This window comes from Haliaeetus leucocephalus, unplaced genomic scaffold, assembly GCF_000737465.1.
Source record: "Haliaeetus leucocephalus isolate CR32 unplaced genomic scaffold, Haliaeetus_leucocephalus-4.0 Scaffold184, whole genome shotgun sequence".
In the NCBI taxonomy this organism is placed as follows: domain Eukaryota; kingdom Metazoa; phylum Chordata; class Aves; order Accipitriformes; family Accipitridae; genus Haliaeetus; species Haliaeetus leucocephalus.
Genome location: NW_010972620.1, coordinates 9,016,800 through 9,041,601, shown reverse-complemented (window position 1 = coordinate 9,041,601; position 24,802 = coordinate 9,016,800). Strand labels below are relative to the sequence as shown.

Genomic DNA, 24,802 nt, shown 5'->3' with positions numbered 1-24,802 from the left:
TCTCCTTCCATGGACATGAGAGTCCAGGACCTGTACCAGAACATACTGCTTGGACTTGCACATAAGTTGTTTGTATGCTTTTTAAGGGTATTAAAAGGAGCATAATTTTCAGCTTTTGAACCTTTTGTCACACTGACAGCCCAAGCTGGTCACAAAGAGATTACAGGCATGGTAACTGACTCCAGTTTCTTCTGCAACAATTTATTTACTGATACAAGACGGGAGAAGAGGTTACTGAACTGGATTAACAGCCACAAGTGGCACCAAGAGTTTTCAAAGTTTTCCTGTGGGGTGTGGGGGGGAACCATAAAGTAAGTGAATACCAGTTTCCCCTTGATAACAAAAAAGCTTTCCATACCTTCCCCAAGTTTGGATGTGTTGATGTCAGAGTCATCTCTGGTTCCATTTTGGGATTCCAAGTACGTAGCAGGGACCCAGCCTTGCTCCTCTGCTGTGCTCACAAACCACCAGCCTACAAAAAGAAGTAAAAAAGAAGTTGCTCAGTCAACATTAAGAGGAACAAGAATAGCAAGATGCTACTGAGAAGGCAGCACAGCATCAGCAGCTTTGGTGCAGATTTGAGTTATCTGGCAGCCTCCTAGAAGGAGAGGGGGTTTAGTCCTATTATACCATTTCTATCAGATACTCTCACAGTGGTAAACGAGTGTGCAGGCAGGCCTCATGTAAAAAAGGCTGCAATGGAACAAACATCAGTTTATTTTAAGAAACCTGAAGTCTATCTATGACAGCTCTGATTTGAGTTCTCCAATTTAGTTTCTCAAAACAAGTCTTGCAACATGTACATCTACAGTATCAAAACACTTTGTATGTGTATACATGCATATGTGAATGTATGGGAAATAGCACAAACATTTCCCAAATCCTACTATGAGGTATCACGGAAGTCAAAAGATGGAAATAGGAAAGACTTTAGTAGAAGGGCACAGATTTCAGAACAGGACACAAAATAGTAATTGCTTCAATTGCACTTGTCACCACAGCCGGTATTTAACAAACATGACCTGAATTCAATGCCCTGGGAGGCTGGAAGGTACTGCATAGAACAGAAATAAGAGAGAAGAGCTAACTGAAATGTGACTTCAGGCCATAGGCACCAGTTATTTGCCTTCCCACCTGAACATCCAAGTTTCTACCACTATCTACAAAAATGTTGAGTATTCACCAACTATAGGCATATAACTTCAGGGCACATCCATGGATGGATGAATAAAATTATAGGTGAGCCATCTTATGGTTAAATACATCCCAACCGTAACTATCCTTGCCTCTTTTCTTGCTTGGCTACATTGATCCTCCACTGGTTTTGATGTAGACTCACTCACTCACCCAAGAGCTTGCTGCTCTTAGTTATGAGCACAGCTAGATTCTGCTCCATTCAGGTAAGGTCAGAGTTAAGATACAGGACAATAAAAAGCCCAGCAGGTAAAACAGTTCTGTTGCTTTCTTCAATCTCCCAGTCTCCCCCCAAAATGCAAGTTGCTTTCTCAAGACAATGTGAACTATTGTTCAACACCAGTCTTTCAGCCTCCCCAAAGGGAGTTGAGAAAATAGCTATTTCTGTACATGCACCTCAAAACAGTTTACAGACTTTAACGGCTGTCATAAACTCAACTAATTTCACAGGAGACTCCCAAGCCTGCCTGTGATGAGCAAAGGCAGGGACGAGCCATCTTGCTCTGTAAATAGATGGGGCACAAAAACTAGTTAATTTATGGTGGGGCAAAGCCCCGAGTTGTGTGACGGCCACACAGCCCTCCCATAGCTGGGAGGCCGCAGCCCCGGGCCTGGCAAGGGGAAGGGAGGCTTCGCTGGGCTCTGCCATCATGCAACTTTCTTTAAAGAACAACAAAGGAACCAGCTGAAACAATGCTCAAGTGTTTATGCTAAAAGTCACCCAAGTTTGTTCCAAATCCTGTCATGGAAGATTTTACAAGAGGACAGTAGTTACAAACCCTCGTTTTCCTCCCTGGGGCCTGCGGCTGGGAGACAATGTGCCCCAGGGGACAAACACCCTCACTTGCCACTGCACAGCTGCTAGGTAGCTCTATTTACTCTCAAAACTCAGACATGGCTTTCCATTTTCTGGCCCAGCAGAGGTTTGGAAACTTTGCTTCACAAGGCTCATGGTTGGAAAGTTTAAATTTAGTTATTCCCCCTCAGCAGGAGGTGAATTCTCCTGCCACGAAGCCCACAGCAGCAAACACGCAGGATCTGCCAGACTGTTTCAAAAACACATCATAGAACCATTTAGGTTGGAAAAGACCTTTAAGATCATCAAGTCCAACCATTAACCTAACACTGCCAAGTCCATCTTCACGGTTGTTCCTTATTTTACTAGCAACGTATCGACATGGGTAGCAAACTCTGTTTAACATACACTTATAATTAGGCACAAAATGTCAGAAGCTGGCTTTCAGCTGCTATCAATTAGACTGGAATAGTTTATGCAAACTCTTCCTCAGAAAGAAATTAAACAGAATTGCACAAAAAGGACTTGCCTACACTTAAAAACGTGTGCTTGGGCCAAATTCAAACCATGGTAAAGTCTGGTCTTTGGAGGGCTGGATCACACAGCCTTGACGCCCACCCAGTGCTAGCCCATTTCACAATACAGCTCCTCTGGTTTGGCTCACTGAGCTGCATCGTGGCCTTTGAGCTCAGTTCAACATCTTGTGTTTGGAGTCATAGGGTAGCTGAGCCTCCATCCATCTAAACAGGGCTCCCTGCTAAAAGGCAACCCCTCACCCCACGCCTAGGTGTGCATACACATGCATCCCCCATACCACCGTGCCTCCTTACTGCCATTCCCAGCTCCTGAAAGGCCTCAGCAGGGAAACCTCACGACTCACTGATCTTATGAACAGGCTCCCACATACCAGTTGGAGGTCAAGTCACATTTGAGGTAGGTTACAGTCAAGTAACTCAACCAAATCCGTTGCAAGATGCAGACAGAGCATATAAGAGCCTAAGTGAGGTTTTAAGCTGCTTTGATTCTTCAAGCCATCACTAAGGTTAAAGATCCTAATCACCACAGAGCTCATGGAAGTTATAATTTCTTTCTAAAGATTTCCTTTATAAACTATGTGCAAGGGTAAAGCATAAATGAGAAACCTCCGCAACTACTGAGAAATCAGCAGTATCTGTCCTGCTTCAGAGAAAACCAGGCCCCGCGGCGAAATTCTCTTCTCCCATTTCAAGCTTGCTTCTCAGGACAAAAGAAGGGCTTTAATGCAGCTCATTGGAGTAGCATGTCCACAGAAAAAAGTATGTTTTACTTAAACAGCCTGAACAACTGAGAAGCCTGAGAAACTTCCAAGCAGCACCCCCCAGCAGCACAGAAGTCAAAAACGGATGCTCACAAGCAAGATGTGCAGCGTGTTAGAGTGGCTAAGCAGACATTGCAGAGGCAACTTGCTCCTTGTGAGGCGAAAATCTGAATTATGATGGCACATCTAAGCCATAAGCCTACAGAAAGGAAATTACAGCATAGTGCAAGAATTGACAAACTCCTAGCAGAAAATGGCTGAAGCACAGACAAGTTCCACAATGCTGTCCATGCATGACAGCCCAGAACTGCAGAACTCTGCCCAGCTGATCGTGAAGTACTTGCTCTGCACCATCCCATCATTAGAAGCATTAGGGCAGCTGCCATTTGGTCCTACCACCCTTTTCCCCCCACCCCCAGGTTAATGGGGGTTCATGGTTTGCAGACAAATTAGCCAGACTGGCCTTTGTTTGCAGAAAGTTAGGGCTGTAATGGTGCAAACCATCTCTTGTCCCCTCCCCTGCCATCTTTCCCAACCCAGAGCATCACAGGAACGTTGTTAGAAAACTTGCTTTTGAAACACAGAACAAAACATTGCATTTATTTCGAGTTCTCCCTCTATGCTGGAGTCGAGCTCGACTTCACGATTCATTATTAAAACCATTCTGCAGCAACATCTGCAGGGAATTATGTAAAGTTATCTCTGTGCACTGCCAAGCCAGTCTGAGGTTCGCTCTTGCACTCACACCATCTGTAAAAATTAGGCAGTGCTTTACAGCTTGAGTTAACCCTTACAGACGCCCCTATCTCTCACGTATCAAAACACAACTCTAAAGCTGATGTGGCATGGATGTCTAGACTGAGACTCATCTATCCTCATCCCTGATGAGGATTCAAAGGGAGTTTAAGCCTCACAGAAGGCACACAGAGAGTTGTAGCCACTGCAGCCAGACCAAGTTCAGCTTGAGCTTTGCTGCATTACTCCAAATCCTGCCTTAATACTAATCCAGGAATATGAATTTTTAAGGTAGGAGTGCAATTTTCTCCTCATGTCTGTTGACCCTTTGGTTGGCATCTGTCAGCATCCCTAGCTGCAATAGCCAAGATGTCTCTACACTCACAGAGTCCATCTAGGCTCTGATAACTCTCAGGCATTTTCAGCATGGAGCTACAACAGTTACCAAGAGATGAAAGGTTCCACTTGCCACGCATACATACACACTGCAAGATGATGATTGCAAAATACATTGGTCACACTGGAGAGTGAATAAATGACAAAAATACTGTGATTCTAAAGATCATGTTCTTGCTTTTAATTGTATTCCCAGTCCTCTCCCCAAAAGGCTTTAAAAAAGCAAAAGAATTAAGCTAAGTGTTACCCACAACCCACACCATGGGAAACTACTAGAACATAAAGGACTACCTTTTATGCAAGTTTTGCTAATGTATACATGCGTCCTCACCCATCCATACTTCAATGTCGTCCCTTTCTCCACACCAACAGGAAAAATTAGTTATTCCTTTTGAAGTCTGCCTAATCATGAGATGCTACAAATCACTTAAAAAAAGATAAAAAAAATTGGAGGATCATGCTGAACATTGGTTTCTTATTCTCCCTTAAGCCATTAACTTCTCTTTAGACTTGATTGTCAATTTATGAGCTTAACTAAAGTAAACAAGAAGGACAGCACCACTGTAAAAGGGAATGGGAATCTCTCCTGCATGAGTAGACTACACATTCTTCTAAACAAACACTTAAATAACACTCCACCTCTCAAGAGTTTTGGAAAAATCCCACTCAAGCAGCAGTCTGGTACCTCTGACATGCAGTTTTTGGGCTTCAGAGAGCTGCTCCCTTTTAAGTCCTTCTGCCTTGGAACTCTCTTGAGGGTTTTTTTTTCTGATCCAGCAACTTCAATTGTCCTACAAAGCAGTACTAGACACAATCAGGTCACTTCCAGACCTGACACACAGACTTTTTTGTGCCAACAGCTGATTACTTTCCTTCAGAGATGTGATCTGATCATTAAAAAACAGCTAAGGTAAGAGTATTGCTGTGCAGATGAAGGTGCTTGCTTTTTTCACCCCTCTAGAGCTCTTCCCAGTACATGTATATTTGATACATAGCGAAGTCAGTCATAATTGCCTCGGACAGACCTCCAAAGAGGATGCAGAAGCAGAAATGTAAAGGCACCAGAAGCAGCATTTTGCAAGAGGGATTCTCTGCAGTAAGCATGTTCTTACACCCACTTCCTAAAAATTCACTGCAGTGCCTGTACGCTGTTAGACGCTATCACTGTACACAGTGGCTCTCCTCTCTGTAAAAGGCTCCTTCAGTCCCACACGCTTGGCAAAGGCGCTGGGTTGAAAGCACTGAATTCATATGAAGGCCAGTGGCTGATTTCTGCACGTTTTGTCCTTAACGATTCACAGAAGAGGCATCTTTCTTTTAAATACAGAGATACATGTAAGAGGTCCTGCTAGCATGGAGCTGACTATAGTTTGGGGTACAGAAGTCTGTGCGTGAGTCACTGCACAGCAGACTAAGGCTGTTTTCTCAGGATGAATTATTAAAGTTGGTGAAATATTAAAGCAGCTTTCATCTTTGAACACATAACATTTCCCAGCCTGTGTGCACTGCAGACTTCACTGCAGCCACCACTCAACCACAAAGCAATATTTGTCTCGTTTTAAAGATGGAAGTGGGGCTCAGACATGCTAAAGGAAGAAAGATGTGCTCGTGGCAGACATCCTACTTGAACACAATTAAGATGCACAGCACAGGTTCACAGCCCTTCATGTGCCATACCCAAAGCAGATTGGGCCACACATTAGGATTCCAGCTCAGCCACGTGTCATGATCCTTCCAGTCAGTTCACGTCCTCGAGCTACATGCTGGGAGCATGGTTCGCATGGGCAACCCCACTTTCCACAGGAGCCTCATTTTGCAAAGTGTTGCAACCCTAAATGTCTGTGCCTGACCGCTCTCACAGTCAAGAGCGAAGGTTGGTACCTTGCTTGCAAATACGGTGGTTGCACTCTAGGTACCAAGTACTGCCAATACTTAGGACTCAGCAGCAGCACAAGGAGTTGCATTCCTTGCACTGCTTTAAGTGTTACATTACTGAGTTCAAGGAAAATAGAAGTGAATCCCAGAGTTTGGGTGCTCTTACATAAGGGAGAGAATAGAGTTCTTCCCTGCATTAACTGGCTATTAAGGTAACCAGTTGTTTCAACTCTAATATGGTTATGGATTTGCTATCCTAATCCTTCCAGTCTGTCTTGTTCCTCCACCTCTACTACTAATCTTGTGGCATTGGTAGATGGAGACTTCTCAGCTGTGCTGTCAGCATATCCCTTTGCTGCTGTATTCCAGTTCCTATGGTTGCAAAGCTGGCTGGCACAGAGGGCCTACTACATGTGAATAAATATCCTAGTTATTGCTGCCACAGGTTTTTTCATGACCAAAAGCAGCTGACTAGGTGTGTACATAAGTGCTCGATACAGAGTCCCAATGTGTGTCTCAGATTCTGGCTTAAACATCTAGCTTGCTTGGATTGGTTTCACATCACATTATATGCACAAACACACATGCATATACGTGGAAATTCACACCCTGACCTCTGCATTCAAATACATATTACCCTAGTCTTCTAGTGGGATTGGAACTATATTTCCTCATACTTCTGGAAAAAGTAGAAGTGTTCAGAACATGGGAAAAGTTCATGGGAAAAGAGAAAACTGGATAATATACAACTCAGCTCTAATACTTTATGGGTTACATCACTAGCAGAGACGATGGATATTGAGAGTATTAGACAGCTAGGAAATACCACAGTACTGGATTTGTTCAAATCTTATAAGCTAGTAGGTGACAAGCCTTTCAGAGGTGCACATTTGGCAAAAGGCTCGTTGTGACTTTTCGTGTGTGTGTGCGTGCGGACGCACGCATGTGCGTGGAGTTAAGTAAAGCACACTTTATCTTTGGGTTCTGATAATACAAACTGGTAGTTACAAACTCTAAGTGCTCTATCTGCAGCTATTTGCTATGGCCCAATTGTTACCCAGGGGCTTCCCCTCCCTGTTTAAAAAAAGGACCTCAGATTTGTGTATTGACACAGCTGGAATGAAGGAATCTGCCAAACACGTTTTCAAGAATTGGCATGTACATCCACAAAGCCATCATATAATCCAGTACAAATTACACAAGTTGTGTCCTTAAAGCAAGGGAGTAAATGCACTACCTATTACATTAACAGCTATGGAAAAGTCTTGGACATTGCCTGTAAATCACAGATCAAGTCCCATCACACTCCAGGTCACCAGCTTCAAGTACCCTGGGATCCCCAAGACAGAAGCAGAGGAAAGCACCACTTGCTAAGCATGCCCATGGCCAACTCCAAAACACACACAGCCAACAAGCCCAAGGTGTTGCCCAGCATCCCCAGACCACTGAAATTAGGGGATCCACAAAGCAGTGAAGTCAGCCAGTTCTACAGGCCAGTCAGCCCCCAGGAAGTTGCAAAAAAAGGTTTGCCAAGGCTCAAACATCCTAATGCCTTCTAAAAATAAATTTAAAATAATCTTTCCCTTCCTGCTTTACTTGATTTCAAGAATACCTAATGGTGAAACTGTCTCTGCAATGTGAGCTGCATTCCACATAGCCCAACATGTTTGTGGCTCGCAGCCTTTGTTCAGTATAGGAACAAAAGAAACTAAGAGAGGGAGTGCTTTACTCATAGGAAATATCTCATCAATCACAACAAGGAACAAAGCTATCTTTAGGTGGGCACACTATATTGTGCAAGCAGCCTGGCTGCAGCTGCTAGCCTGTGAATGCTGAGTACTGTACAATAATTGGAGTAGAAGAAGGTCCACCCATAGTCCACTGGCTTTCAGTAGGTTACTGACTTGCACTGGTATACTGGCCAACGTGGTTGTGCCATCCAAGCCACACTACCAACTCAGTTATTACAGAAAAAACCTGTTTACTGATCACACATTTTCCTTTTTTCATCTGATCTGTTTGGAAACAGGATTTTGTATCTGACCTCAAGTTCTGATTGCACTACATAACAATTTTCACGTTTTCTTGCAATTTTTTTTTCTCTTGGGAAGTGATAGATTTATGGGCAACAAGTGGTACCGGACAGTATCTTCCTTTCTTCTTTCCCTTCCCCCGAAGTTTTCTTTACTTCAGTAGGTCCCAGAAGTTGACCAGTGAGGATACTGACTGCTGCTAGTATCTTTCAGTACAGCTTCCCTGATCATGGAACTTCATGGGGCACTTTCCCTCCTCCATGTTCAGTTACAGCCCAGAGTCTTTCATCTACTTCCAAAAGGCCTTCTGTCCTCTATCTCCTTTAGTGTTTCTACTGTTAGGAAGATGTAGCTCAAGTAGGAAAGTTAAGGAATAAATCTATCTCCAACCCTCCTTAAAGCCTGTCCCCCCCACCTCCTCTCCAGCAGCCCATCATTTAAAGGTTGAAATCTATAGATCTGAGGTTTTAATGAACTTGTCAAAGTGATACTATAGGTACCATGTTTACATAAATCGGTATTTACAGGAGCTCCCAACCACAAGTGGGTTTGGCTGGGGCACGGACTCCAGCACACAGCGCAGAACGTACAGAAATCAGGTGGACAAACCCAGCCCGTGGCAGCAGATGAGTAATCCATTGCCTTCAGAAAGGCTACGCCAGCGCAGCCAGTTCCTGTAGCAGATTTTCTAGAGCCACGAACAACTGACTATAGTAAAGGCATGCAAACAGATGGCTTTATGCCCCACGGGGCATGGAGAGCTCAGCCCTAGGAGCCAACTGAGGCTCTCTATTAGTCATAACCAGTTGTGGGGTTGTGTTTTCTGCGGTCAGCCAACAGGGTGCAACAGTCAAGCTCACAAGTAATTTCCTTTACATTCACAGGACTTAATCTTAAAGCAAACACATTTTGTGTCCAAGCTTTCTTTAGGAAAACATGAATAAGCTTTCAAATGGGCCTCATGGTAATCTTGTCCAAAGATTACAAATTACTTCCTAGTGATTTAAAGAAGTTACAGACCCCCAGCCCCAGCTGATAGGAAACGGCCTTCACAGGCAGCAGAGAATAACCAATATTTACTTCCTGCACAGATTGACAAAAGTCGCTTTTGTTTTAATTTCTTATTCTGAAGTCTGTAGAGAATGTGGTGTCAGTTGCTTACTGGGAAATCCTCAAAACCACACAGAATCAGGAAAAAGAGACTCTATGGACTAGGAACAATCCTAGTGGAGTACCAAACAGCACTCCAGGTCCTAAAGTCAAAGTCATACAGGAATCCCATATTTCAGTCAAAAATACATCTGCTACCTCTGAGGCAGTCTTCACTTACCTCAGGACAGAACACAGCAACATTGGACAAGAGCTCGAAGCAAGGAACAAAGGCTGCACTATATCCATGAGAAATCAGAGGATAAAGCAACCAAACAGTGATATTAGTTCAGTTTGGAGCACAGCTGAGTCACCAGATTAAAAATGCTGCCTCTTACAAACAGCTTTTATGGGATCCTTCTGAACCACAATACTCCTGCTAAAGGAACTGAGACACCTTGGTTTGCCAGTGCCCAGCACAGTGTGCAGACCAGCACCACTCTGCAGCACTCAGATAACTGTCTCACAAATTTCCATTTCCATATCCTGCCTGTTCCTTGAAGCTCTGCTGTCCAAATACAACTTCTATCCAGCTCTATTTATTAGCTAGATCTGGCAAGATTGTAGCCCAGATGGTACGTTATCACAAATACTGATGTAAGCCAAACCGAACACCCTGCTCTCCCTCTGACACGGCTTCATTGCTTTTCTCCTGAGCTCCATTCAAGCCACGTTTCTGCAGTGACCCTGGGAGCTGAGCCTCAAAGAGCTGCCTGCACAAGGCTGCAGGAAATGACAGCTTCGGAAATGAGTACCAGAGTGATGAATAGCAGGCTACAAGAGCAGCCGGTGCGTTAGCAGGCTGCCAGTTAATGAACTACATTGTATTGAACAAGGACATACATGGACAAGTAGTATCATCGACACTCCCCAGAAGAGATTACAAACCCAATTCACTATTTTCTGAAGGGTTTTTCCAGGCTTCTCTAAAATTTAGAAGCTTACAGACTTGTTACTGTATTTTGTTCAGCAGGAAGCTGAGCTGGCCCTATTTTGAGCAGATTATAGAAAACTAAAAGAAGAGAAAAAAAAAAAGAGGGAAAAGATTTGCCTTTTACCTTTACCCATTATGAAGACCCAGACAGTGAGAATTACCTGTGCAGGTGGAAACAGAAGGGGACATTCACCTTTAGGAAGGGGGAAACCGAGCTCATCCACATAGACTTCAAAAAAGCAAAACCAGGACTTAGCGGGCTATCTGGTTCCGTCCAGCTCTAACAAAAAGGTGCATCAGCATCATAAGAAGAGAAAATAAATATAAGAAAGTTACTGAGGCAAAAACCTCTGTTAAGATGCTTATTTCCCCCCCTCAACAAAAAAAAGCACTCCTCTTACATTACAAAAAATACTCTGCACACAGCCAGGTAACTAAGCACTTGTTTCTACCCATTCTGGCTTGGCCTCTGGATAAGAAGGCTACACACTTTGCTCAAGCATCTTTGCAGTGGTTTTGCTACATGGTAGTGAGCATGTGATTTCCCTGCAGCTACGGGAACATCAACAGCAAAATTCCTATTAACGCCTTCTTCACAGAGAAAGGCTGAGTTGCCGGCAGCCTCAGTTGCCAGTCTGCATCCAGGAAGGCACCATTAAATGTGCAGTAAGTCAAAGTCCCAATATTTAAACATTTTCATCTTCGGACTCTCCGTTCTGTCTCTTCAAGCTTAATCAAACAAAGCCAGAGCAAGCACTAAAGCACAGATTTGCTGGCAATAATCAGTGAGACTGATCTTCTGATGCTAAAGGTTAGCAAGGCAAATTAATGATGTGAGATACAGAAGAGCTGTCTATCTCCACGCATTTCACAGAGCTGAGACAAGACAAATATACCATTGTGAGGCTTATTCCTTTCCATTAGGAATAAATCAACCATGAAACAAGGGCAAGAGTAATGCTGTCCTTGGGCGAAAAGCTGAGATTTGCAGACCCTCCATTACGAACACACATGCATTACACAATACAGCACCATTTAAAATAAATAAGCAGCACAGTAAGGTATTACCTAAACCTGTTAGACAGATGATATAGAGGCGTAGTGTTTATCTTTTCAAGAAGTAGTCACTAAAGCTTACCCTATGAGTGCATGCAAGATTAAACCCTTCTCTCTCCCCAGTACAAGGCTACCAAAAGAGGACATGCTGGACTGCCTGTAACCACCCCTGGCCAGACCCTGCTGCAAGTGCTATACTTTCCCGATATCTCCTTATTTCTTTGCACAGGCAACTGCTATTCCCCAGTCGCTGTGATGGGGAACATCATAGATGATGATAACATCATAGAAAACCTTGAGTTCAGGCATTTTGCAACCTTGCACTTTTCAGGATCTCACTCTTGGCAGATTGGTGGCTTTTTTTTTTTTTCCCCCCCTCCCCTTCTTCCCCCAAAATGCATTGGTTTCCCCTTCTTATTTTGGGGAAGATCAGTGATGGAGCACAGAGGCTGCATGTTCCCCGCAAGCTGAGAAAGAAGATGGTCCTGCTGCTGGGGAGCTGGCCTAGCTTTGGGGAGTTCTCTGTAAGAGAACCAAGAACCAGACCCATTCTTTTCATGGGAGGAGTTTTTCCCTCCCCAGTTTCCAAGTCTTAGTTACTTCCCTTCCCCCCCCCCCCCCCCAAATCCAAACAGCGTTTCCTTTGTCTGTCTCTCATGTAGACGTCCATTCTCTGGAGACAAGGCCTAGATGTCTGGCACAACAGGACCCTGATCTCAGCTGGGCCTTAGGCACTGCCATAAAAAACAAACAGATCACAGAAGCATGGTTCTTGCAATGTAAAACAGTCTGAATAGCAAATAAGTCTTTGGATAGGTCTGTCAGCTGACATACTAATTACTATGTCGGAACACTACAGTTTAACAAAAGCTTATATGGCCTGAAAATTTATTCCAAAACATCCCATTTAGTGACTATGTGTGCACATTTGGAAGGGTAAGTTGGGAGTTCACCGCAATACTAATGTGAAGTACGTACACCTCCAGCAAGACCAACTGGACTACTAGCACATTTTAGCATGACTAATGAATTGAAGTTTCCTCAGCATGTTTTCCTCCCAAGGGCTGCAGGCAATGATTACAGAGTGGAAAGAACCAAACCTGGGTAGAAAGAAAAGTACCTACTCCTGTATCTAAATCCCTACTTGGGAAAGGGATTTCCCATTGCATTTCAGAGAGATCTACCCCCCTACCCCCCCTGTTTGCATGGGCTCTTCAACACACACACAGATACGCACCCCCCCACCCCCACCCCCAAATTCTCAGACTCCAGCTCAGTGAAGCATTGTGCAATGCAAGCTGCAGAAGACAACCAAGACTACACGTTTTTGGGAAGGACAAACATCACTTCCAAACCCCCTTCTAACTTACACAGAGACCCTCAACACCAGGCATGAGCGGAGCCACCTCTAAGGCACACCAGTCCCTTGATTAATTTCGTGGTCAATCTTCTGGCTAGTAACTGACACCTCCTGAAGGTTCAAAACTGCCTTCTGATGTTCCTCAATCCCATGATAAGATATAACACAGCTCTTTTGTGCTTACAAGCCATTTTCACAGAAGATCATGCTTTCTTCGACTGACCTATTTGTCGCCAGTTACTAATATAAGTCAGTGAGTGTGGTTGCCTGATACCAACACATATAGTATAGGCTGGGAGCACAAAACAAGCTTTTTGATGTGTTTATTTTGGGAATGGCCACACACGATACTTGCAGTAGTTCATATTAATTATTGGTGTCATGGTTTAACTCCAGCTGGCAACTAAGCACCACGCATCCCAGTGGGATGAGGGAGAGAATCAGAAGAGTAAAAGTGAGAAAACTCATGGGTTGAGATAAAGACAGTTTAATAGGTAAAGCAAAAGCCACACATGCAAGCAAAGCAAGACAAGGAATTCATTCACCACTTCCCATCAGCAGGTGGGTGTTCAGCCATCTCCAGGAAAGCAGGGCTCCATCATGCCTAACGGTTACTTAAGAAGACAAATGCCATCACTCCAAACATCCCCACCTTCCTTCTTCTCCCAGCTTTATATGCTGAGTATGATGTCATATGTATGGAATATCCCTTTGGTCAGTTGGGGTCAGCTGTCCCAGCTGTGTCCCCTCCCAACTCCTTGTGCCCCCCCCAGCCTGCTTGCTAATGGGGTAGGGTGAGAAGCAGAAAAGGCCTTGACTCTGTGTAAGCACTGCTCAGCATTAACAAAAACATCCCTGAATTATCAACACTGTTTTCAGCACAAATCCAAGACATAGCCTCATAGTAGCTACTATGAAGAACATTAACTCTATCCCAGCCAAAACCAGCACAGATAGTATTAATTACACAGAATTAACTTGTTAATTTTATTTCTAAAAAAAAAAGTCTCCCCAATCTGCCCTGCTAATGAACAAGTTCATCCACATGCCAAACAATAACAGGAATTGGTTTAATAAAATTTGGAAGTCAGCTTTATATGGCGCTAAAATTAAGGGCTTAATTCTCTGTTCTACAGAAGGTTAGATTTGTTGGTCATCTGCCAGCATGTACTATCTCAACTTTAAGCTATGTCCCTACTTGCTAGTCCACACCTGAAGTTGAAGCAAAATGAAGATTCAAAGGAGATTTAACATCTGGTCTGCACTCTTGCATCTCACCGGCCATTAATGCTACATCACCTGGCTCACCAATGCTGTGCCTAATAACCTTCAGACTACTCATTCTGAGGGACACAGCTTTTTTCCATAGCTGAAGTTACAGTAAAGATGCTATTCTAGAAACACAGGCACCAGTCACCAATATCTGAGGAATTATTATACAGACCTGCTTCCCAAGTTACCTGAAGATTTAGGTGACAGGAAGGTGGAAATATTCAACCTTGCAACATTTGTCTAGTTAAATTTTGTTTTTCTGATTTTTCCCTGCCACTTCAGCTTCTGCAGTTACTTTGGCAACACCTTCCAGGAGTCCCAGAAAAACTCAAGCATGATCCAGACAAAAATCTCAGATATTTCTGTCAGCCTATCACATAAGCAGGTGAGGTCAGATGCACCAAGCCAAAGCTTTGAGCATCACAACCACTGAAATTTCAGAGTATGCTTTGACTTCATGACCTGTTTTCTAGTTTGAACAAAATGCAAATCTATATTTTCATATTCTTCTAAAGCCTGTGAGAGGATGTTATTTGCTCCTACTTGGATGCAACAAATGTTGTGTGACAGAGGGAGGGGATTGCAAGAGCACCTTCCCATTGCAAGAAACAATTAGTCAATTTTGCTCACATTTGTTTAAGTCCTGGGGATTTCTCATCTGCTGCTTAAAGGCACCATTCCTTTGATGAAATGTTGATAATCCTATCCAGTTGCAAAGTTAGCAAGCAGCAATAGAAGTCAAAAATAAAGGATACCAACAGCCCTGCCTTCAAGCACTGCTAGCATACCTTTGGATATATGTTTCATAGCCGTACAGTTAAGTGTTGTACTGGGTCTTAAGACTATTTTTGGTCTTCAGCTTCTGAGAAGCATTCCTAGGGCAGACTACTTCAGTGATTTATGTTTACTTATTTTTAAAACATAAATATATATGCAGAAGAGTGAGAGAAGTGTGACCCCAGATCATGGTTTCTGTGCCTGTAGCTATACCATTTAAAACAAGATCAATAGAAAGCCCTACTTTGCAAGCAAGATGCCTGTCTTTAACCAGAGCCAGAAGTCTCATGAGCATGACATTTCATTCAGATATAGCAAAAGACTTCTTACGACAGAGATGAGGTATTGATTAAAAAAAACAAACAAAAAAAACCACCAAAAAGAAAAGCAGCTGACGCACCCCCTACCCACTCAAGCAAGCTGTAGGTTTGAAGAAAAAGAACAAAATGAACTTTGGTTTGACTCCTCTGTGCTCGGAATTACTCTGCGACAATGATTCCCTGCTGCCAACACACACTCCGGCTCCGAGAGTGGGGGTGACTACGTCCAAGCCAAACACAAGTGTGGCTGGAGAGACTCACAGCAGATTAGACAGCTCTTCTTTGTACCGATACACAAAATACAACCGGGGCACCCCGGATATATTAAGGGCACATTCCTTGGCTGAGCCGATGCTTGCTGAGCAGCGCTGCAGGCACCAGTGATGCTCATCTCTGGAGCACTGATACAGCACTTCCAGCAGCTCCCCAAGCTGGCAGATGGAGATCCCTTGGAATGAGACTTGTGAAACACCCCTGAAGGGTTGATATTCTCACTCAGATTATCTAAATCCCAAAGTGGAAAACACACCAAAAGCATCCTTACTCTGAATCACAATGAAATGCTCAGTAAGAGGCTGGATTTACAGAAAGCCAGCTGCAAGCAAAGGCAGCCCTTGGTCATCAGTGTCACAAGCATCTTGAGGAGTCTACTTGGATCTACACATAAAACTGTATGTCCAAGTCAAGTTCCTCCCTCAAAGTCCAATACTTCAATCATGCTGTGCATCTGGAATCAAGCTGTTGCCACTCCAGACACAGTACCTCTCTAGAGAGTCTGTATCCTCCAGAGACACAGGGCTGCAAATGACTCCCCTTCTCAAGGGGGGGGTTTGTGGTTTTAAATTTGTTTTTAGAAGTTTTTGTAAAAGGGAACAGAAATATTAGAAACTGCCATTACAGTGATGGTATCATCTAATAAGAAAATAAAAAAATAGAATATGGAGTTCCCTTATTATCCATTTCATGAAATATCAACACTCTTGTAGCCACTTTATAACTGGCCCATCAAGAAAGTATGAAGATTTACACTGAATCAGTTTAAGGGCCAAAACCAAACCAAGTATACCAGGCCTCTTTTGGGCTTATACGCCATGGCTTTCTCATGGATTTAGCAGTAAAACTTTCAACTGTATAATATGAATGTCCAGTTTAACATTACTAAGTACTAGTAACAATCTCTGATTTAAATGAGCACTGATATCTGATGGGGCACCAGAAGATTTAGGAAGAGAACAGACATCTCTACCAGCCATGAGCTCTTGCCCATGCAGCACAGCCTGGGCCAACAAGAACTCCAGCACCTTCCAGTCCTCCTTGTGCTAGTCTCACCACAATGTTCACACTTTGCAGTGGTTTCAAGTTTCTAAATCAGAAGCTTTGCTGGATTTCCAATTTCTAGATATCCCCATGCCAGCGAAAAAAAGAAAGAAAGAAGATTCTGAAGAATTTTAATTTTTCCAGACTGCATACCAGGCTTAATTCCTTATTCTCTGTTACTATTGTCTATGAGTTCACTTGACAATTTTCAGCTCTTCAGATTTACAGCCATTCCTAGCAAAGTATTTCATCCACAAATAAACGCAACCATCCTTTTTCTGAAGGCAAGGGGAAAATATATAGAAAGCACACAGATGTTTGGCAAGTACATCAAAGCTAGGCTAGTCAGTACAAAAACCCTCCCCAACCCCCCTGACATTCTCAGTGCTTTAACAATACAATCAAATTTTAAATATGAACAGAGGGGGATTCCAAATGGGTACATAACATCTACAATAATAAATTAATTGTAAGTGCACAGAAACCTGGACTACAGAAAGCTGTACACTGTATTAAACATCTTCGTGTGCCACTTCATTCTGTGAGGCCAGTCACACTGAGTGTGAGCAAATCTTTGTTTTTCACATTACCTAGTCTCATCTAATTTCATATTAGTGATATCAACTCCTGGCCAGTAGGTATCAACTTACTGTCTTTGGCAAACTTGCGCTTGTGTTCTCTGCGCAGTTGGAGAATATGGTATTTGGCTCTTCAAACCCTGCGATTTGCTGCAGACCCATGTACATTCACTTAGATGCTCTTGGATCTTTGGAGAGCAGAGAGCACTTTCCCCTCCGACAATATTTCATAACTTCAGCACGTAATACCTTTTCCAAAGGAGGACAGATGTGCAGGAGTAGTTTCAGTCTTCCAAGAAGTTTTCCATTAGGATCTTGATTTTTCTCTGGCTGTGTAGTCCAACAGCATAATCACAGCCCCTGCAAGGCTGGAGACGGGAGGTTGCTGCTCAAGCAATACTTGCTGCAAGCAGACCATCCAGCTGAGGTACTGCCCATTCACTCTCCGGGTTCAGAGATGCTGCTGTGAGGAGGCCTGCCAGCACACAGCTATTCACCCTTTTCTGGGGAGCTTTGAAAAGGGCATCATAGAAGAATAGCTTAAGCCCAGCTTGTCTTACAAGGGGAATTTCAGCCAGAAGCCATTACATCAAACGTTCAGGCTTTTGAGGGGTAGAGAGGTATCATATGGGATGGGTGGGGGCAAATGGCTCTATTTTGTTTTCAGAATACTGTATTATCCTAGTTACAGGAAAGAAGCCAGCAATAATGCCTATCCCACTCCTAGTTCAGGGTTTGTTGTTGTTTTGGGGTTTGGTTTTTTTAGTTTTTCAGGCTTTGAAGAGGAGAGGGAAGAAGAGGAAGATCCTGAGCTCCAAGAATTTCACTCTTGGCATGCCAAAGCCATCAGCAGAAATGCCCAGATTTTCCACAATGGCTTGGATACATGCCACAGTAAAAGAAGCCACTTCATAGTAAGCTGCCGTCCATGAGGAGACACACTTCACATCACTCAGCTTCAGGGAGAAGGGTCTACTTCCCTTCACTACAGGGAGAGCTGATCTGTATGTGAACTGCTCCTGCACAAACAGCCATCAGGCTGTTGGGTCAGCCTGGGGGACTAAGGACACAAGCAAGTCTGTTGTCATATTCAGGAAGGCATCAAATCCACGATGATGTTCAAGGTGGATTACCATGGGCTAAAGTAGTAGAAACCCTGCAAAAAGCAGAAGGGGGGAGTTGATGGGAAAGAGGATGGTTGTATCCCTAAAACTCCAAGGGGAAGTCAGGTTTTCAGCAGGGAATTGGAAGCTGGAAGCAGAAAGACAGCCACAAGTTAACTTTTTGATATCTGCATGCACATTAGGAAACATTATTTGTTTCTGCACATTCCTATTAGGATGCATTAGTTTTTGCTTACTCTCCTTTTTTTTTTTTTGCCAGGAAACCCTGATACTGCTGTCACATGATTAAGAAGTTGCTCACTAATTCAGCAGAAACCTGACACTCCAGTGTCTCTGACTGTAGCCACTGTACAAAGAGCATTTGGGATCCTGTGGCATCTGACAGCTCTCCTCTCCTCCAAGACTGACATTAACCAAAAGCCTCCTATCCAAAAAAAAAAAAAAAAAAAAGGCAGCTAGACGGAATACAACCCACATTCCTCCTATTTTGGGAAAGTCTGGATTGGAAACCTAATTTCTCATCTTGAACCCATGTGTAGCTGTTTAAGTGTAGTTCAGGAGCCATGTGACATTTACAGCTTATTCCTGTGAATGCTATAGAAAACTAATAAAAGAGTAAGAATTATTAGGAAAATGTACTACAAAATGCAACGCAGACTAAACTGGAGCAAACGCTGATCATATTCATACCACTGCTGCCCACCAAGGACCTTCTGCTGCACAGAAGGGATGTGGTGTTGGGAAAAGGCAATTTAGTGACAAGTTGAAAGCTTGAAAACTCTGAGGCTGGGCACTCAGTTCCCACTTCGCCCCAAGCCTGCTCCTCATTTCCATGAGAAATTGCATTTGGATTTTCCAGAGTCTCTGCCACCTATTCAGAAACCAGTCTTGAGCAGAAATGGCAAGTTTGCACTGCTGCCAGTTCTTCAGCCCTTACTTGGTCACACCGTAAAGTCTTCTGCCTCTTGATTCCCTTCTGCCAACCTTCAAACGGTAATTTCTGAACACTTTTGGGCAAAATTCCACCTACAAGATACTACTGGCTTTAAAACAGAAGAGGACAGACAAACATCCAAATACAAATTGAAAGCACTTGCTCAAAAGCCTCCACTAGTGTCTCAACAGTTCTTGACTAGTCAACACCTTACATTTTTATTTTTAAAATATACTTCTGCCATGGTTCTTGGACCCCTTAAATCAACATCAAATTCCACTACGGATTTAGACTTCACAATGTGACTTCAGTTCTCCAAGCACAGAGTAAGAGTCTTGTGAGAAGGTATCACTTCTGCCAACATCCACTTCCAAGTTCTCCAGCCCCGGATAGCAGAGAAACAAAACAGGATAGCTGCGTAACAGCAGTCAGCCTCCTACACTCTCAGGAGCTTCCTGGCTACCACTACATTATGAATTTCATGAGCTGTCAAATGGAGCTGGGTCTGACTGTGTGCCCACTGGTTTTGAACTGCATGGCTTGGGGCACCACATGCCATGCCAATGCAATATCCTGTCACTAGCATGTGACAGGAGGCACAGCTCTATCATTCCAGGGAATATTATGAAGCTGTACACATCCAGCAAAACAAAAACCTGGTATGGCCCATATTGAGAGATGGAAAGGTACACACAAATATCAAGCCCAGCTGGGCACCCAGTTATAAGAACTAGGATGATCAGGAACTAGTTGCTGACTTGAGCAAAGCTTTCACATCCATTCACTGGCAAAACTCTACAAGTCCAGTCAATCACTGCCTCAGCGTTGGCATCCCTGAATGTAAAGCAGCAAAAGGGCAGAGAAAGATAGATAGGAAACATGACGAGTTACGTGACTCATTTTCCTCCTCCATACTGGAAGTTGGAACAGACACCAGAGAGCACAGGAGGCAAAAATTAAGTAATAGGGAAAGTGGTGCATGACAGACAGATACATTTGAGTAGCAGATGTCAAGAAAGAAGCCAACTTTAACATTCCTTTGCTTTTCAGGCCACAAGGCACCTCTCGTAACTAATGCACCTGGAGCATTTTCAGGGATGCTGGCCACATACTGCTCACAAACTTCATGGGATTAACAGTACAGCCCGTGGGATGAATCACTCCTATATCTTTCTTTTTTTATCCCACATTAAAATCTCAGAAGGAAGAAAACAGTGGCTTTCTCATAACAGATTCTCTCTCCTACTCTCCAAAAACATGCAAAGGACTTGTTACAAATTGGATGTTGCTGAGGCTACAGATAAATTCCAGAGGAGTGTGTACCACCAAAATAAAAGCACCCGAGTTACTTCACATTGTTAGCTGTACTGTCTTCTACCATTTTTCTGTGGTTATTTCTTATATCGCTGATGGAAGTGGTCTGTCTGAAGTGCGAGTTGGCCATAGGCAAACATTCAGTGGAACTTTGCTATCTCCAGGAACTAGCCTTTACAAGTCCACTTTCTCCCAGAAAGAGTTACTGTTCAGCTTCAGAAGCCAAAGATAAGCAGTTCTGACCTCTGTCATGGCTCCAGTTGAACAGGGGTGACTATAGTTGTGAAATTTGCTTTCTTAAGTGAGGGCTGCTTTTACCAATCTAGGTCAGGCTCAACTATAGCAATCAAGGCTCCTTCCTGCCAACTCACTTGCAAGAAAAACACTAAGTACCAATGGACAGTCTGACTCCAGAGTTCTACCTTATAAGTGCAATTCTAGTCCATCCACCGAGACCTGATGAAGGCACAGCTCAGACAGCTACAGAAAAATGCCTCAGCATCACATTGTCGAGGTTAAGGCAAAACCTCAGTCCCACAGAAACACAGGATTTTCATTTCCTTAAACTGAGCAATATGCTGTGTTACATTTCCTTAGATCAGAATGTACTCCTGACAGGCAAAATTAGCAGAGGATTTAGCTATCACAAAAGATCAAGAAGCATTAATCACGTGGGATTCTCCACAAAAGGTACAGGAGATCAGTGGAAAGGAACAAGAAACACGGCAGAATAAATGATACCCAGGAAGGAAGTTGCTAATCCCCACCTGCACTCAGTTATCCTCATTTGAGGCCTCCCCTCCTGCATGCGCTTAAGTTTCTACCAAATTTACCTGGGGACAGTCAGATGGTCTACTCATGAGTCTGCTTCAAGAAGAGGCAAAAATGAAACAGAAGAAAGATTGTATTATTTGGGGATATGGAGAAGAATTACTAGTTTAGGCAAGTTTCAGCTAAAGCAAATGGCATTCCTGATGTACCAATGACCTAGCACTGTTATTTTACAGAAACCAGAGTAGCTCACCTGGCAGCCTGCAGCCTTTGCTAAAGTGCGGATGAGTTTGGCCCAGTTGCTATTTCTATTCCTGTTGCAGCATTGCCCCCAAGACATACTTGCCAAGGGCAAGTGCATGCCCAGGCACTCAGCCTCTTCCATGTCTGCACATAATCAGTGGAAAAAAGGTCCTTGTGCGACTCAAGGACACCATGCAAGGAGGCCTCAACACTGGCATCTATTACAGCATTACGAAGGGTCGCTACATCTCATCTGTAATGGAAGTTTCCCTGAAACCACCAGCATTTTCCCTCAAGTGCCACTACACAACAATTCCTGGTAGCCTGAGCCAAATTTAAACCAGTGTCAGCAAGCATCTTGCAAGCCATCCCCAAAACCATTCATTCCTTGAGTTCCCACATTCTGTGCGTTCTGCAGACGGCATCCTCATTTGGGGATATTGGTTTCTGTTTAGGATTGTTTGCAAGGAAAACTCTGGGGTGGCATAGGGAAAGTAACACCCTTTCAAGTGGCTGGCTCTCAAACCTGGATACTTCTGCAAAAGAGATACTTAACTTCCCAGTTGAGTGTAAGGGTTCACATGCCAACCCCCAGAGGCTCACTTCTTATTTTAAAACCAGCAGGCTAACAGCCCAGGAAGCATATAGTCAGCTCCAAAAATACACCAAAGACATCTGGAATGACCAAGTGTGTAATTTAACTTGTAGCTGGTAGAGGAACCAGTTCTGCTTGCTGTACTCAGGAGGAGCAAAAGAGACATTTTCTATAGGGCTCAGTTATCCCATTTGCCTGGCAATGGAAATAGCATCCTTTTGATGGTCATTCTACTTTTATTCAAGGACATTTTGGTCACAGAAGGTCTACTTGAAGCAAGGGAATAATATGCAAGCTCACCCTCAGCATACAGCCATCCCCTAATTTTGGTTCTTCATCCTCTACACAGAGTTTCCTTCTCAGTAATGGTAAGGAATTTTAGATAGGATTAAAAATAAAACCTCAAAGAAACTGTTTCTCAGATTCCTGATCCTGTTTTTTGGGCAAACAAGCAAGCAAGCTTCACCTTCTCTCCCATGAGTCAGTGTGTGTAGTCTTCCCCCTGCCCACACCCAGAAATGCAGATTCTTCAAAGTGGTTTCCAGGGCACTGAATAAATTGGCCTTAAGTTTAATCCTAGGGTTTCAAATGGTCAGTGATGGATCTTTCCAGGTTCACATTACCCATCCCAAATCTCCAGCTATACTCAGTTACAACAAATGGGTCAAGTATCTCCAAGCAACTCAGGTTTTTCCTCATGGAGGGAGGCCTCCAGTAACATCCAAATGCTATAAAAGCCCATGTGGGAGATTTAAGTGCTATTTATGAGCTTCCCAGTGTTCAAGCCAATGATTCAGGTTTAATATTAGATGCTGTTCTTCCAATCCTAGGGTCACTACTGCATGGAGATTTACCCTGCACCCCTCCATCACCTCCATCATGTTTGAGTAGGGACTGTGTTCAGGGCTTCCTTAACTTCATTTCGGTTTCAGCACACTGAAATTGTTATTCGATTGCCAGGTTTTGTATGCAGTCACCTAGACTCCCTAAGAGCTATTGTCCTTTAAGAAGGATACATTTCACCTGCACATATGGTCACCATTTGAAAGTCAGCACAGTGCCTCAAGACCTGGACATCAAATCATGAAGGTGTTATCTTACACTCGTCAGACAGCGCAGACGTGTGCCTGCCAGCACTAGTCTAGCTAGTCAAGCTGCTGCTAATCATGAAAAAGCAACAACTTACTTTCTCTTTTATCCAAGTATCAAACCAGTCTGGGATTCTTAAGCAAACATATGGCAGCTGTATTAATACAGAAGCAAAGTGAAGCTAGGTCTGTGGCATGACTGCACCCAGCATTGCCCTTACCCTCCAACCACTGGGAGATACGCTTGCATTAAAGCCCATCCCACCAGCACGCTTACCAGAAAGGGTGTGCGCACGCGATGGGAGAGAGGAAAAGATCAGCAGGAGGCAGTTCTGTGAACAGAATTAAAACAACTTTTCAAGCTAGGGCTTTCCAGCACGCATTTGCATTGCGGGGGAGAAATAGGAGATACGGACTCAAGCAAGGTCTGGGAAATACTTCACATTGTCACCAAGTTGAAGTTTGACTGTGTTGCCAGTATAACTGCAGTCCAGTTTCTTTTGAAATAAAGTGATGTCCCATTGCATGTGAAACTTTCAGATGAAGTCACACAGTATCAAGATACAAAAAACCAAACTGGCCAATAAAAATAGTAAGAAGCAGCCAGCCAGTAAAATAGAGATCCAAGAGAGCCCATCTCATCCCTTGCATCTTCCAGAACTGCTTCAGTTAATCTAGCCATGAGCCAACATCTTTCTACCACAAAAATAATTGTAGTCTCCATCAAGAATGCTGGAAAGTCTCATGTCCCAGCCCGAGGGGTGGATGGGAAGAGCCGACATACACCCCTCTGTCAAGCCACCCCCTAAATCTGATTGTATTATGAAACTCCTAAGACAGACAATTACTTCTATAGGTTTTGCTTAATCTGAAGATGGACAAGAAATTGGTTTGTGGGGAAACTGAACTCTTTTTAACATGAAAACCAAAAGTAACGAGTTATGCTACTAGTCGTAACTGAAACGCGTCTGCTAATGATTACAGCTTCCATTTTACTGCCAAAGTATTATTAGAACTGCTTATTTGCTGTGCAGCTTGGGGAAAAAAAAATCTCTTCCATCCTTTATTAATCTTGTCCTCATCTGACACAACAAAAATGCACCATCAGTCTTTTGCTTACTTGGGAAAATGGGCCTGAAAGTCACCACAAGAGCCAAAGTCTTTGTGTACAATTGCTTTCTTGATTAACTAGAACAAAGGGCAGAAGACGTCAGTCACTATGCATTAAGTTTAGTATTTTTGGGGCTTATTTAAAGCCATTTCAATGACTTGCTTTCTTAAAAGAAACTTTGACATAACAAAAACCTATGAAAACAATGCTTTTTTAATTAATTTTTTTTTTTTTTAAAAGGCAGTCACATCCCAAGGAACATAGCCCACAAGGTACCTACAGGACTCATTGGAAGGCCTCAGTAATATCCTTGTATTTTCTTGGCCTCAGGTAGTTTCTTGCTGCAGTGCTGAGCTGGTGACCTATTTGGCTGATATAGGAAACCCAATCATTAGAAAGTTTATGTATTCTAATACGAAAAGCAGATTTTCCTTGGAAACATTTTCTTGGGGCAGGTTTCAGGGTCTTGAAACTGGCAGTGACTGCATAAACAGAGGAGGTAATGAGTAAAGGCTCCAACCAGGGATGCTGTG

At 43.4% G+C, this 24,802-nt stretch overlaps 1 protein-coding gene across 2 annotated transcripts in view; it reads right to left on the bottom strand.

Annotated features, from left to right (window-relative positions):
• SH3PXD2A (SH3 and PX domains 2A) overlaps positions 1 to 24,802 on the bottom strand; it is a 180,631-nt gene that overhangs the window by 28,733 nt on the left and 127,096 nt on the right. For both annotated transcript variants that reach the window (XM_010564787.1, XM_010564786.1), the window contains one exon: positions 359 to 472. In XM_010564787.1, the coding sequence (XP_010563089.1) occupies positions 359 to 472 (114 nt within the window). The remainder of the gene's footprint in view (positions 1 to 358; positions 473 to 24,802) is intronic.